Here is a 12,107-nt window from a genome sequence, read left to right as displayed (position 1 = left end):
AGACATATTGATTTCAGCTTGCACAGAAGATGGGATTTCCACCTAATATTGTGGAATCAGCAGCAGAAAACATGGTCAAGCTTTACAGCCTTTTTCTGAAATATGATGCAACCATGATAGAAATAAATCCAATGGTGGAAGATTCAGATGGAGCTGGTAAAGTATCTTCTTTTGTCTAACATGATTATGCATTTATTTCTCTAATATGCGTCCCTAAGGAAGTTAAACTCATAGAAGTTTAAGAAGTTAAACTTCTACCTATGTAGAAGCTTTTTTTTTTTTTTGAGATGGAGTCTCGCTCTTTCACCCAGGCTGGAGTGCAGTGGTGCAATCTTGGCTCACTGCAGGCTCCGCCCCCCGGGGTTCACGCCATTCACCTGCCTCAGCCTCCTGTGTAGCTGGGACTACAGGCGCCCGCCACCTCGCCCGGCTAATTTTTTGTATTTTTTAAAATAGAGATGGGGTTTCACCGTGTTAGCCAGGATGGTCTTGATCTCCTGACCTCGTGATCCGCCTGCCTTGGCCTCCCAAAGTGCTGGGATTACAGGCGTGAACCACTGCGCCCGGCCCTGTAGAAGCTTTTTTAAAAAAATAACAAACAGAATGAATATGAACAAATATTAAACCCATTAAAACAAAACACGCTATTAAACCCATTAAAACAAACAAAAATAAAACAAACACCTTATAGAGACGTGCACAGAGGGGTAGGAACTGCACTGTCCAATACAGTGACTATCAGCCACACGTAGTTATTAAAATTAATTAAAGTTACATAAGATTTAAAAATTCATTTACTTAGTTGCACTAGTCATGGTTCAAATACTCAATAGCCAAATGTGGTTACCATATTAAGAGAGCACACACACAAAACATTCTCATCATTGCAGAAGGTTTTATTGAGCAATGCTGGGATAGTGTATGCAGTGTGGTGGTGATTGAGCTGTAATTTTATGGAATTAGCTATCTGGATATATAGATTGCATACTATATACATTTTGCATCTTTCTTTATTCACTTAATAACATATCCTGGGGAACTCTATGTATATGGGGTCTTTATATATTAGGGATGTCAATCTTTTTTCTGACATTTGGCGTGAATCTTTTTCTGAGATTGTCCTTTATTGTTTGATGTTATTTGATTTTTGGGGAAATATTTTTGTTTTTGCATGTACTCAAATCTCATTACATTTTTTTTTTTTTTTTTTTTTGATACTGAGTCTTGCTTTGCTTTGTCGCCCACACTGGAGTACAATGGGCGTGATCTGGGTACACGGCCATCTCCACCTCTTGGGTTCAAGTAATTCTTCTGCCTCAGCCTCCCAAGTAGCTTGGACTACAGGCATGCACCACCGCGCCTGGATAATTTTTTTGTGTTTTTAGTAGAGATGAGGTTTCACCATGTTGGCCACGCTGATCTTGACCTCCTGACCTTAGGTAATCTGCCTGCCTCTGCCTCCCAAAGTGCTGGGATTACAGGCGTGAGTCACTGCGCCCAGCTGAGTTCCATTACTTTCAGGCTGAGAGATTTTTTTATTCTCCATCTTAAGATCAGTAAATGTTCATCCTCAGTGTGTTCTGTTTTTTCTTTTGGGTCAGGTTAGTCAGAGATGTTCTATTTTTTAAATTGTTTCATTTTTTACTTTTAAGTCTTTAATCAATTAATATTTTACTTCAGCTTTACTTTTGGTTTTTTAGAGTATCTTATTCTACTTTTAGTAATGCTAAAGTAAAGGTTCTGCAGTGAGAACTTTATTTTCTTTTTTTCAGCTTTCTAGTAAAGCTAAAGTTAGATTAAATTGCCTTCACTAGGTGTTCCTTATGCCCCCTGCCCCCTGCTTTTTTTTAATTTACTGGGCTACCCAACATTTAGAAAAACACTTTTTTAATCCAAATACTGATTAAAAAAACCTTAATACTGAGTCACAAATTAAAAACTTTCAGCAGATATCCAAGAATTCATAACACAGATAATGATCTGTAACACAAAGCAATAACATTGGAAATTAATATAAAATATATTTTTAAATTTTTTGAGACACAGTCTTGCTTTGTTGCCCAGGCTGGAGTACACTGACACAATCACAGCTGACTGTAGCCTTAAACTTCTGGGCTCAAGCGATCCTCCCTCTTCAGCCTCTTGAGTAGCTGGGACTACAGGCCCATGCCACCACCATGCCTGGCTAATTCTTTTTAAAATTTTTTGTAGAGACGGGCCGTCAATATGTTGCCTAGGCTCATCCAACTCGTGTGCTCGAGCCATCCTCTTACCTCAGCCTCCTGAAGTGCTGGAATTAAAGGTGTGAGCCATCACACCCAGCTTATTTTTTTTTATTTAAAGAAAATACTTTAAAATAATTTATGAATTAATGAAGAAATAATAATGGAAATGAGAAAATATTTCAAACTGAGCAACAGCAAGGAATGTAGGAATTGTGAGGAATACTCATTATCAAAGGGGTCAGTTTCTTAATATTTAGGTTGGTGCAAAAGTAATTGCAGTTTTTGCCATTTTTTTTTTTTTTTTTAAAAAAACGGCAATTACTTTTGCACCAGCCTATATAACTTAAATTATCTAAGGATAAACTAAAAACTGTCCAAGAACCATCCAAGAGTGGATCCTTATGCAATTTATATGGAAAGTAAAAGGATAAGAATTGCCAATTTTTTTCCTGTTCAACAGCAGTAATTTAATTTAATGGGTGATGTTTTGCTGAACTAAATCATTCCTTACTATGAATATGGTACCCTGTGTGCTTTTTACTTTTAAATTTTGATACAGAAATAAATAGTATAAGGAACTCCCAAATACACTTTACTCAGCATTGCCAGTTGTTTACATTTCACCGTGTTTTATTCTCTTTCTGCTGTCTGCGTACACATGCATTTGTGTGTATAAAAATATAAATATATTTGGAACCATTAAGAGTAAGTTGGAGACATTGTTCTTCTAGTGTCTAAAAACAAGAATATTCTTTTCTTTTTTGAGACAGAGTCTTGCTCTGTCGCCCAGGCTGGAGTGCAGTGGTGCAATCTCGCCTGACTGCAAGCTCCGCCTCCTGGGTTCTCACCATTCTTCTGCCTCAGCCTCCCGAGTAGCTGGGACTACATGTGCTCGCCACCGTGTCCAGCTAATTGTTTGTATTTTTAGTAGAGATGGGGTTTCACCATGTTAGCCAGGATGGTCTTGATCTCCTGACTTCGTGATCTGCCTGCCTTGGCCTCTGAAAGTCCTGGGATTACAGGCATAAGCCAAGAACATTCTCTTATATAACCTGACTACATTTATTAAAACCAAGAAATTTAATACTGAAAAAATATTATCTAATTCATAATACATATTCAGATGTAGCCAGCTGTCCTAGTGATGTCCTTTATACTATTTTCCCCCAGGACCAGGATCACACATTGAACTGAGTTGTCACATCTATTTGACCTGGAACAGATCTGGAAGTTTGATTTATTTCTTGACCTTATTTTTTGTTGTTCCTGTTTTTTTGTTTGTTTGTTTTTTAAAGAAGGGGTCATTTATTTCATAGAATGCCCTTCAGTTTGTGTTTCTCTGTTTGATGTTCCCTCATGGTGTTTTTTTGCTTCATAGTGCACGATGTCAGGAGGTACATTATGTTGGTTTTTTTCCAGTATTGATAATGTTAACTTGGCTCACTTGTTTAAGATAGTTTCCAGAAGGTTTTTTCATTATAGAATCATTTTTTTTTCCCATTGTAATTACTATGAAATTTGTGGGAAAATATTATATTCGTTGTCAAACTTTTACCCATTAGTTTTGGCATCTGCTGATGATTTTCTAACTACATCATTCCCTCTATATTTACTAGTTGGCTTTGTATTATACAGAAGAGCTTTCTCTTCTGCCCCATTCGTTTGTATCAGGATGGGCTCATCCATTCTTTAATCAATGAGTTATCCATTTTAATCCTTATTTTGTTACGCAGACTGTCCTAGATTTGGCCAGCAAAGGCCACTTTCAGGCTTGCTCCTGTGGCCTCTTTTTTTTTTTTAAATAAATGAAAAATTATAAATAAAATTATAATTTAACTTACAATATTGAAACAAATACAGACTTTCAGGAAGTTGTTAAAATAATAGTCTTGCATGCCTTTCACCCAATGATGACATCTTATTTAGCTGTATATACCCAAACAGTTAGTTGACATTGGTTCATTGCTGTTAGCTAGACTAAATATTTTACTTAGTTTTCACCATTTTTTTAACATTTTAAACCTGCAGTTGTTTGTGTGTATATGTATAATTTTATTTAATTTATTCCATGCATAGATTTGAGTAGCCACTACCACAATCAAGATACAGACTGTTCCGTCAGCACAGGAGACCTCTTTGCATTCACATCCTCTACCAGTTCTTTACTACCCCGTCCCTGTGCCCTGGAAATCACTAGTCTATTCTTCATCCTGTATAGTTTTTTTTAATTTTGAGAATGTTATATAAGTGCAGTCATATAATATATAACCTTTTGAGGTTGACCTTTTTACTATACATAATGCCTTTGAGGTCTGTCCAGGTTGTTGCATCTACCAATAGTTTCTTTTTCATTGCTGAGTAGCATTCCACTGTATAGAAGTACCTGATTTCATTCAACCATTTACACTTTGAAGGATATTTGGGTTATTTGCAGTAGTTTGCTATTACCAACAAGCTGCTACAAACATTTGCAAGGTTTGTGTGACTATAAGTCCTCCCTTTGTCCTTTTGATATGCCCATATTATTATTTGAGCAAGCCTTTACATTTTGTGGAACAAGATATTCCAGGATTATCTTCTGTTTTCCTTGTCACAGTTCGGCAATCCACCTTTTCTCCAAAGGACCCTGGCTTCTTTTTGTGGAAAACGATATTTATTAATAGGTACCAAGATAGACATACTACTTAATACATATTGCTAATATTGTGTCATTGCTTCTAGGCCTTTTCAGCAGACAGAGCCAAGAAGTATGTGTGCGTGTATGTGTATGTATATGTTTGTACACATACATAAAAACACACCTATGTTTATGTCTGTTTTTTTTGTTTGTTTTATTGTTTTGGGACGGAGTCTCATTCTGTTGCCCAGGCTGGAGTGCAGTGGCGTGATCTCAGCTCACTGCAACCTCCGCCTCCCGGGTTCAGGTGATTCTTGTCTCAGCCCCCCGAGTAGCTGGGATTACAGGCACGTGCCACCATGCCTGGCAACTTTTTTGTATTTTTAGTAGAGATGGAGTTTCTCCATGTTAGCCAGGCTGGTCTCAAACTCGTGACCTCAGGTGATCCACCCTCTTCAGCCTCCTGAAGTGCTGGGATTACAGGCGAGAGCCACCGTGCCCAGCCTTCTATCTGTATTTTTAAAAATCTCCAAATTTATTCTGATGACTCTAATTCCACTTGAGTTCTTCAAGGTTCATTATTTTCTTATTCAACATTTACATAAATGGCTTTTATTAGCTTCAGTATAGTTATTCATTTTGTTACCAAAACACCAGGGGTTTGGTCTAGGTCCTGCTGCACAGAAAGCCAATCACTGAGAAGTATTGCCAAAGAAGAGGGGTTTAATTGGGTGCTGCAGCTGAGGAGATAGGATCTCAGTCTCAAATCTATCTCCCTGACTGACTAAAACCAGGAGTTTATGTAGCAGGGAAGAAATGTAACAATGTGTAAGACAACAAGAACTAGGGAGGGGCAAGGAAGCAGTCATCATGAATAAGTGGTAAGAGTCTCATTGTCTGGATGTGGTGATCTGATGAGTTTCAGTTCTCTGATACATTTTTTTGAGAGGTCCTAAGGTCCCTTCCTGAGGAAAAACTCGTAAGTTTTAAGCTTTAAGACCAGAAAGGTCAATTTCCGTGTTTATCCAGAAGAACAGTCTATGGGACTGTTGTGTCAGTTTCAGTCTTCCCTTTCTATTTATCAGTTCCTCAATCATGAGGAATCCAGTCATTGGTCTTTCTGGCTGCTTCATGCTGAGGAAGGGTGTCATAGGCAGCTCCATACCGTAGGTGACCATGTAGCCACCCAGGAATCAAAGGTTCATCTAATAGAGAGTTTCTTCTGACACATAATATTTCTCTCTCTGGCGTACCACATCCACCAAAGACAAATCACAGCAGGATCTACCTGCAAAATAAGCTTCTACCAGTCTACCTGCAAAATAAGCTTCAGTCCCATATACTTGGCCTGATTACCCACACACAGTGCGACAAGAATCATTGCCCATAGATTCTTCCAAATTGGCTTTGCAGGAACATCTCACAAGGTCATTTCAGTCAAAGTCCTAGGAAAATAGCCAGTTCCTCCAGCTGTGTCCCATTACAAAAGAAAACAGGTTTTTTGTTGTTTTTTTTTTTAATTTTTTTTTTAATTATACTTTAGGTTTTAGGGTACATGTGCACAATGTGCAGGTTTGTTACATATGTATCCATGTGCCATGTTGATTTCCTGCACCCATTAACTCGTCATTTAGCATTAGGTATATCTCCTAATGCTGTCCCTCCCCCCTCCCCCCACCCCACAACAGTCCCTGGAATGTGATGTTCCCCTTCCTGTGTCCATGAGTTCTCATTGTTCAATTACCACCTATGAGTGAGAACATGCGGTGTTTGGTTTTTTGTCCTTGCGATAGTTTACTGAGAATGATGTAGAAAACAGGTTTTTATTAAATGTATGCAAACAAACACATTTTCCATGAATTAAGAATATTCACAGATAGTTTCCAAATTCTGGAGAAATTAGGCAGAGAGAGAAATATGCCTCAAATTCTACTTACAAAAGTATTTTCTACTCAGTACACTTAAAGTATATATCAAGGCTATATATAGCTCAAAAGGAACATATTTTCCAGACTCTGAAAAACAAAAAACAGACAAAAGAATCATCAATATTTCAAACAAAGCCATAAAAATTACTTCAGTCTTCATTATTTCAGTCCATGCAATGAACTCCTGCTCTGCTTCATATTGGGTTAGCAATCTTTATAAACATATCAGCTCTTTAATTAGAGTCCTGGAAGGTGTCTCTAATCCAGGGGCACAAACTCCAAAGTTTTTAGAAACCTGCATTAAAGAGTCCTTTTCATGAACTCCTCCAAAGAAGCAAGCCCTGGACCATAGGTGATTATAAGTCACTTTTTGAGGAGATTCAAAGCAATATATCAATTGTGGATGTCAAAAGTCATAAGACAGTCATAAAGACACAGTTGATAAGGAAATTTGGTTACTTGTGTGGCATACAACAATTTAACATAATCTTAATTACTACTGACAACATATATTAAGACACATCAGAATTTCAGGAATGTCATACAATCCTTGAACGCATATTAACAACATATCTATATAAATATAACCCAAAGACACTTAAATACTACCTCACATTTGATAATGCTTCCTGTATAATTCTAACATAACAAGCCTAATAAGCCTAATATATCTCCTTTGGATGTCAGGGAACCTAATACACAAAAAAAATAGTTTGAAGTCAAAAAGACTGAATTTAGATCTTGAAATTTTGCTTATAAAAAGTTTGCCAAATGTCAAAGTTTTAAGACACTTGTTATCACAAAATAGAATCACAAAGTCACGGTAAAATGTCATTCATTTAGCCAAAATTATACAAAAACTTTTACTCTTTGATAGAGAGGAGACTCATTTTCCTAAGCAATAAGATGTAATAAAGATAGCATGCCAGCTAAACTTGTCTGGCCCCCCCTCCATTTTCTCCCTGCAACTTACTCAGAAGGTAAACAAAATCTTTTATCTCTTAATATTACACAAACATTTTGTTCAAAAGCAAAAACCAAAATTTTCCTTTATATGATATATTATTGTTAAAGTTAATAAAACTGTATAAACAAATCTATCCAATTTTAATCAATTTGACCATAAGGTAAGATTTCCATAAACTTTTAATAACTGGTCCCAATTTTCTTTTTAAAGAGTGTATCAGTGCTCTAAGAAAACCATATTCTTCTAACACATAGACCCAGATGCTGGCCTTGCATCAGTGTGCTTTTGGTATTAATGTTTAATTTATAGAAAAACTCTGATCTTATCCCTCAAAATCGGCCTTTACAATCTTACACGGCTGCCTCTTCCGCTGTGATCCCTGGGCCTAGAGGGATTGAATAGTTTTAACTTCTGGCCCTGTGTCTCATAAAAGCAGTTCATTATGAGTGTTAATCTTCAAACCAGTGTAACACCTGCACATATTCTGTTTACAAGTACACATGAAAGCACATCATTGATAAACATCTTGGGATCAAAAGTCACTAGAAAGTCTCTTTTTTTTTTTTAACTACTTAATTCAAATGAATGTCACTTAATTTTAATAATGGTCAACACAACTAAATTAGTTTGAGGAGAAATCCTAATCAATATAATTTTCTTAATGACAGGGCCAGTCTTTTCTGAACATTAAAACTTTGTACCCACATCACAGTTTTTCTTCATTAAATTATTGATTGAATTGAATTATTTGGATATAAACATTTAAACATTTTTATTCTCACCTACTTTTTCCAAATAACAGAATATATAATGTACTGTTCAGAATTTGTCTTTTATTATTATTTTTGTGTGTGTGCCAGAAACCTTAAAACTCTTGTAGTTCTTTAGATCATTAGAGGTAAGCAAAACCCACCAAATTTTAAATGGCTGGTGTCCTCTATCAGTTTTTAAAGGCTTGACCAAAGTAGCTTAGGAACTTTAGATAAATAGGGCAAATTGTAGAACCAAATAAAAGCTTTCCATTACAGACTTAAAAAGTTTATGGTTTTATATATATGCATACACAAGCAAAACCCACAGGAGAACAACAGCAAACAAATGAAAATCAGAAGCAAAAACAAACAGGAAACCCAGCCCTCAATCTTTCCCCTATTCAGTCTACCCTGGAGGCTACAGTGTTACCCAGAACCTCCCAAAAAACCACATGATGAATATTTTATTCCTGGTACACAATTCAATAACCTTAAGTCCACCAATATCACCATACATCTTGTGCAATCAAGAAACTCACTCTAGGCACATGACCAGTACATACTCCAGTGCCAGCAGTATCCATGCAAAACAACTAACATAGTGTGAAGCAATGCAAGCATGTATGTGAAATATGGGTCCATACTAGATCTGGCTTCATGCTTAACTATTAAGAATTGCTAAATTGCCAATGCATTTCTTTACAATATTTCTTATTTTACCTTCATCAAGACTAAACTATGAAATGTTAATTAGCCAAATTTCTCTCGTTCTCAGGTTTTAAAGAATCTATTATCTAAACTCTTCTGTGTTCTGTTTTCTCTTTATGTGCATGAAGATAGACACACCGGAAAACCAGAAAAGCTACATATGACTTACACAGACCACCCATGACATGCCTGGGCTTTCCAATCAGTCCCAGATTTTTTTCCTCTTCCTCCTCCTCCTCCTTCTCCTGGGCTTTCCGATCAGTCCCAGATTTTCCTCCTCCTCCTCCCCCCCTCCCGCCTCCCCCGCTCCTCCCCCCCCTCCGCCCTTCCTCCTCCTCCCCCTCCTCCTCCTTCTCCCTCTCCCTTCTTCTTTCTTTTTTCTTTAAATAACGTTGTTTTACTCCAGGACAGCAATTTACCATACAAGATCCTTTCACATACAAAATTATTATCTTTATAACCTTCCTTACCAAAAATACGTGATCTTCATATACATAATTTTTTTCACACCTTTCTCCCCCACTTGTTTCCTTACTACCTTGTTTCATAAAAAACTTTTTCAAGCCCATAATTTGAATTAACTTTTAGATAACTTCTGAATTAAACAAAATTATTATTTTTCTTAGAACACATTTTTTGGGGCACATTTTTTAAACAGAATTATATATTATTTCTTGTCCTTAGTAACCTTAAATGTTAGTGAAACCCTAGGAAGCAATCCTGAACTATATTAGCATTTTATAGATGAGAACAGTTCCACAATTTTTAGAAACGTATTTCCTATATCACAACCCTTTCTTGACTGGAAATGACCCAGATATCCAATGAGCATCAAAAATAATTTCAAAATTTTAAATTACACAAGAAGTTCACCTAAAACATTTATCCCAATTACATGTATTCAGTTCTTTCATTTTAAAGTTTATCTAGATTACTTCTGAAAACATATATTAGATGCCATCATTTAAAGTTACTTCCTTATTAACCATTTTATAATCTATGAATATCAGTCATTCACTGAAATAAGAACTCTAAAGTTAACTACATAGGCATTTTCACCAATAACTATTTTCATTAAACCAATAACTTAATTAGTCTTATCAAAAAATTTGCACAAAGATCATTTTGTTTTGGCTGGGTTTATAGTTTTATAACCTTCTATGCCAAACCCTGACACCTCAAAATATCTACCAGAGACAAATATAAAATGCAGGCAAAAATGTATGCTGACAATTCTGAAGACATCGCTATTTTCATTTTACTAACAATTTTAAAGCTAGCTTGTTTAGTAAAGATTTACTTAACTCACATGAACTTAAAAATTGCTTGGACTTAATTTATGAGCGCTCTTTTACTTATAAGCCAGTTTGGTAGACACAACATATAACAAGTGTACATACAAATAAACACATCTAGACATGTATGTACGTGAAAGAGTGACTCTACAGACTCAGGCTAAGACCACGCTACACTGGTTACGGTCAAGAGATCTTTATTGGAGGTGTCAGGTAGGGAGCCGAAGAGGAAGCAGAGAGAGAGGGCTTCGGGGCTTTGGCTTTTTATACTCTGAGACGTTACGTGGAGGTCAATGGTTGGCTGGGGGGCTGGGCTCAGACCAAGGCGGGAAGGCATCTCTTTCTGATTGGTTTTTCTTTGGCGGGTCTGTATCAAGGAGGAAGAAGAACCCGGAACCAGTGCCATTAAGGTACACCTGTTACCTAACAGTATGCACACATACAAATGAAAATCCAGTAATGTTTACCTTGGAACTCTAGCCATGAGATAGCAATACAAACTCACTGATTTTACATGGTTACACTTTGTTTACTCCAATAGGTAATCCACTGAAAGCTGTGAACCAAAACTTTGGGTAAAGCAGTTTTCATGGCAGTTTGATTTTTTAAAGGCCAAACCTCCCCAGACTCCAAAGAACACTGGGGCCAAACATCAGCAAAGGAGAACATCACATAGTAATCAGGCTCAACCCTGCTTAGGATAGCAGCACAAAAGTCTGGGTAACACACAACTCCATCCCACTTTTTCATTCAGCAGCAAACTCCAGATTCCAAACAACACTGGGACCAAACAGTATTGCAAAAGTGTATCATTTTACCAAATTCTAATTTCTCATGACTATATAAAACACACACAATCACCCAAACACAATCCAACTGCTACAGCAACAAACAAGCCCCAAGAGTGTCCAAACTGAAACACTTGAGGTGCTTCCTCTCTCTATTAGTTGGGCTTGGTCAACTGCAAACAAAAATTCCTTAGGAATTACCCAAATTGAGAGGAGCTGATCCAACTGTCCAGTACCCACAAAGGACACTCACCTGCCTGGACACAACACACAATTACAGAAAAAACTCCAAGAATGTTCTTACTGAAACAGGGTGCTTCTCTCTCTCAGTCATTTGGGCTTGTTCAACCTACAAATGAAAATTCTTTTAAAGATTTCCCAAATTGAGAAGAGCAAATCCTTATGTCTAGGCCCATGAAGGACACTTACCTATATCTATGCAATGTCAAGTTTCAAAGGCAGTTCTAATGAGGCAATCAGGAACGTGGTTGGGGCTGGCCGTGGTGGGGCCAGAGAGAGACTGACACTCACCTTCAGCCAAAATTGGGTGGGCAGCTGCTTAGGATGGCTTCTGAGACTCCCCGTCCACATAAGCTGAGTCACAAGCAACATGTTCCCTGTCAACTAACCAAAATCTGTTACGGAATCACTAGGGGTTTGTTCTAGGTCCTGCTGCTCGCCACACAGAAAGCCAATTACTGAGACAAGTATTGCCAAGGAAGAAGGCTTTAATCGGGTGTTGCAGCTGAGGAGATCGGAGCTCAGTCTCAAATCCATCTCCCTGACTGGCTAAAACTAGGGTTTATATAGCAGGGAAAAAAATGTAA

The 12,107-nt window shown here is 37.2% G+C and overlaps 1 protein-coding gene across 2 annotated transcripts in view; it reads left to right on the top strand.

Moving 5' to 3' along the window:
• SUCLA2 (succinate-CoA ligase ADP-forming beta subunit) overlaps nucleotides 1-12,107 on the top strand; it is a 60,017-nt gene that overhangs the window by 33,295 nt on the left and 14,615 nt on the right. For both annotated transcript variants that reach the window (XM_030813375.1, XM_030813376.1), the window contains exon 6: nucleotides 18-156. In XM_030813375.1, the coding sequence (XP_030669235.1) occupies nucleotides 18-156 (139 nt within the window). The remainder of the gene's footprint in view (nucleotides 1-17; nucleotides 157-12,107) is intronic.

The sequence above is a fragment of the Nomascus leucogenys genome, chromosome 5, assembly GCF_006542625.1.
Source record: "Nomascus leucogenys isolate Asia chromosome 5, Asia_NLE_v1, whole genome shotgun sequence".
Lineage (NCBI taxonomy): Eukaryota > Metazoa > Chordata > Mammalia > Primates > Hylobatidae > Nomascus > Nomascus leucogenys.
The sequence above is the reverse complement of the archived record's forward strand: the minus strand, read 5'-3'. Positions and strand labels throughout refer to the sequence as shown.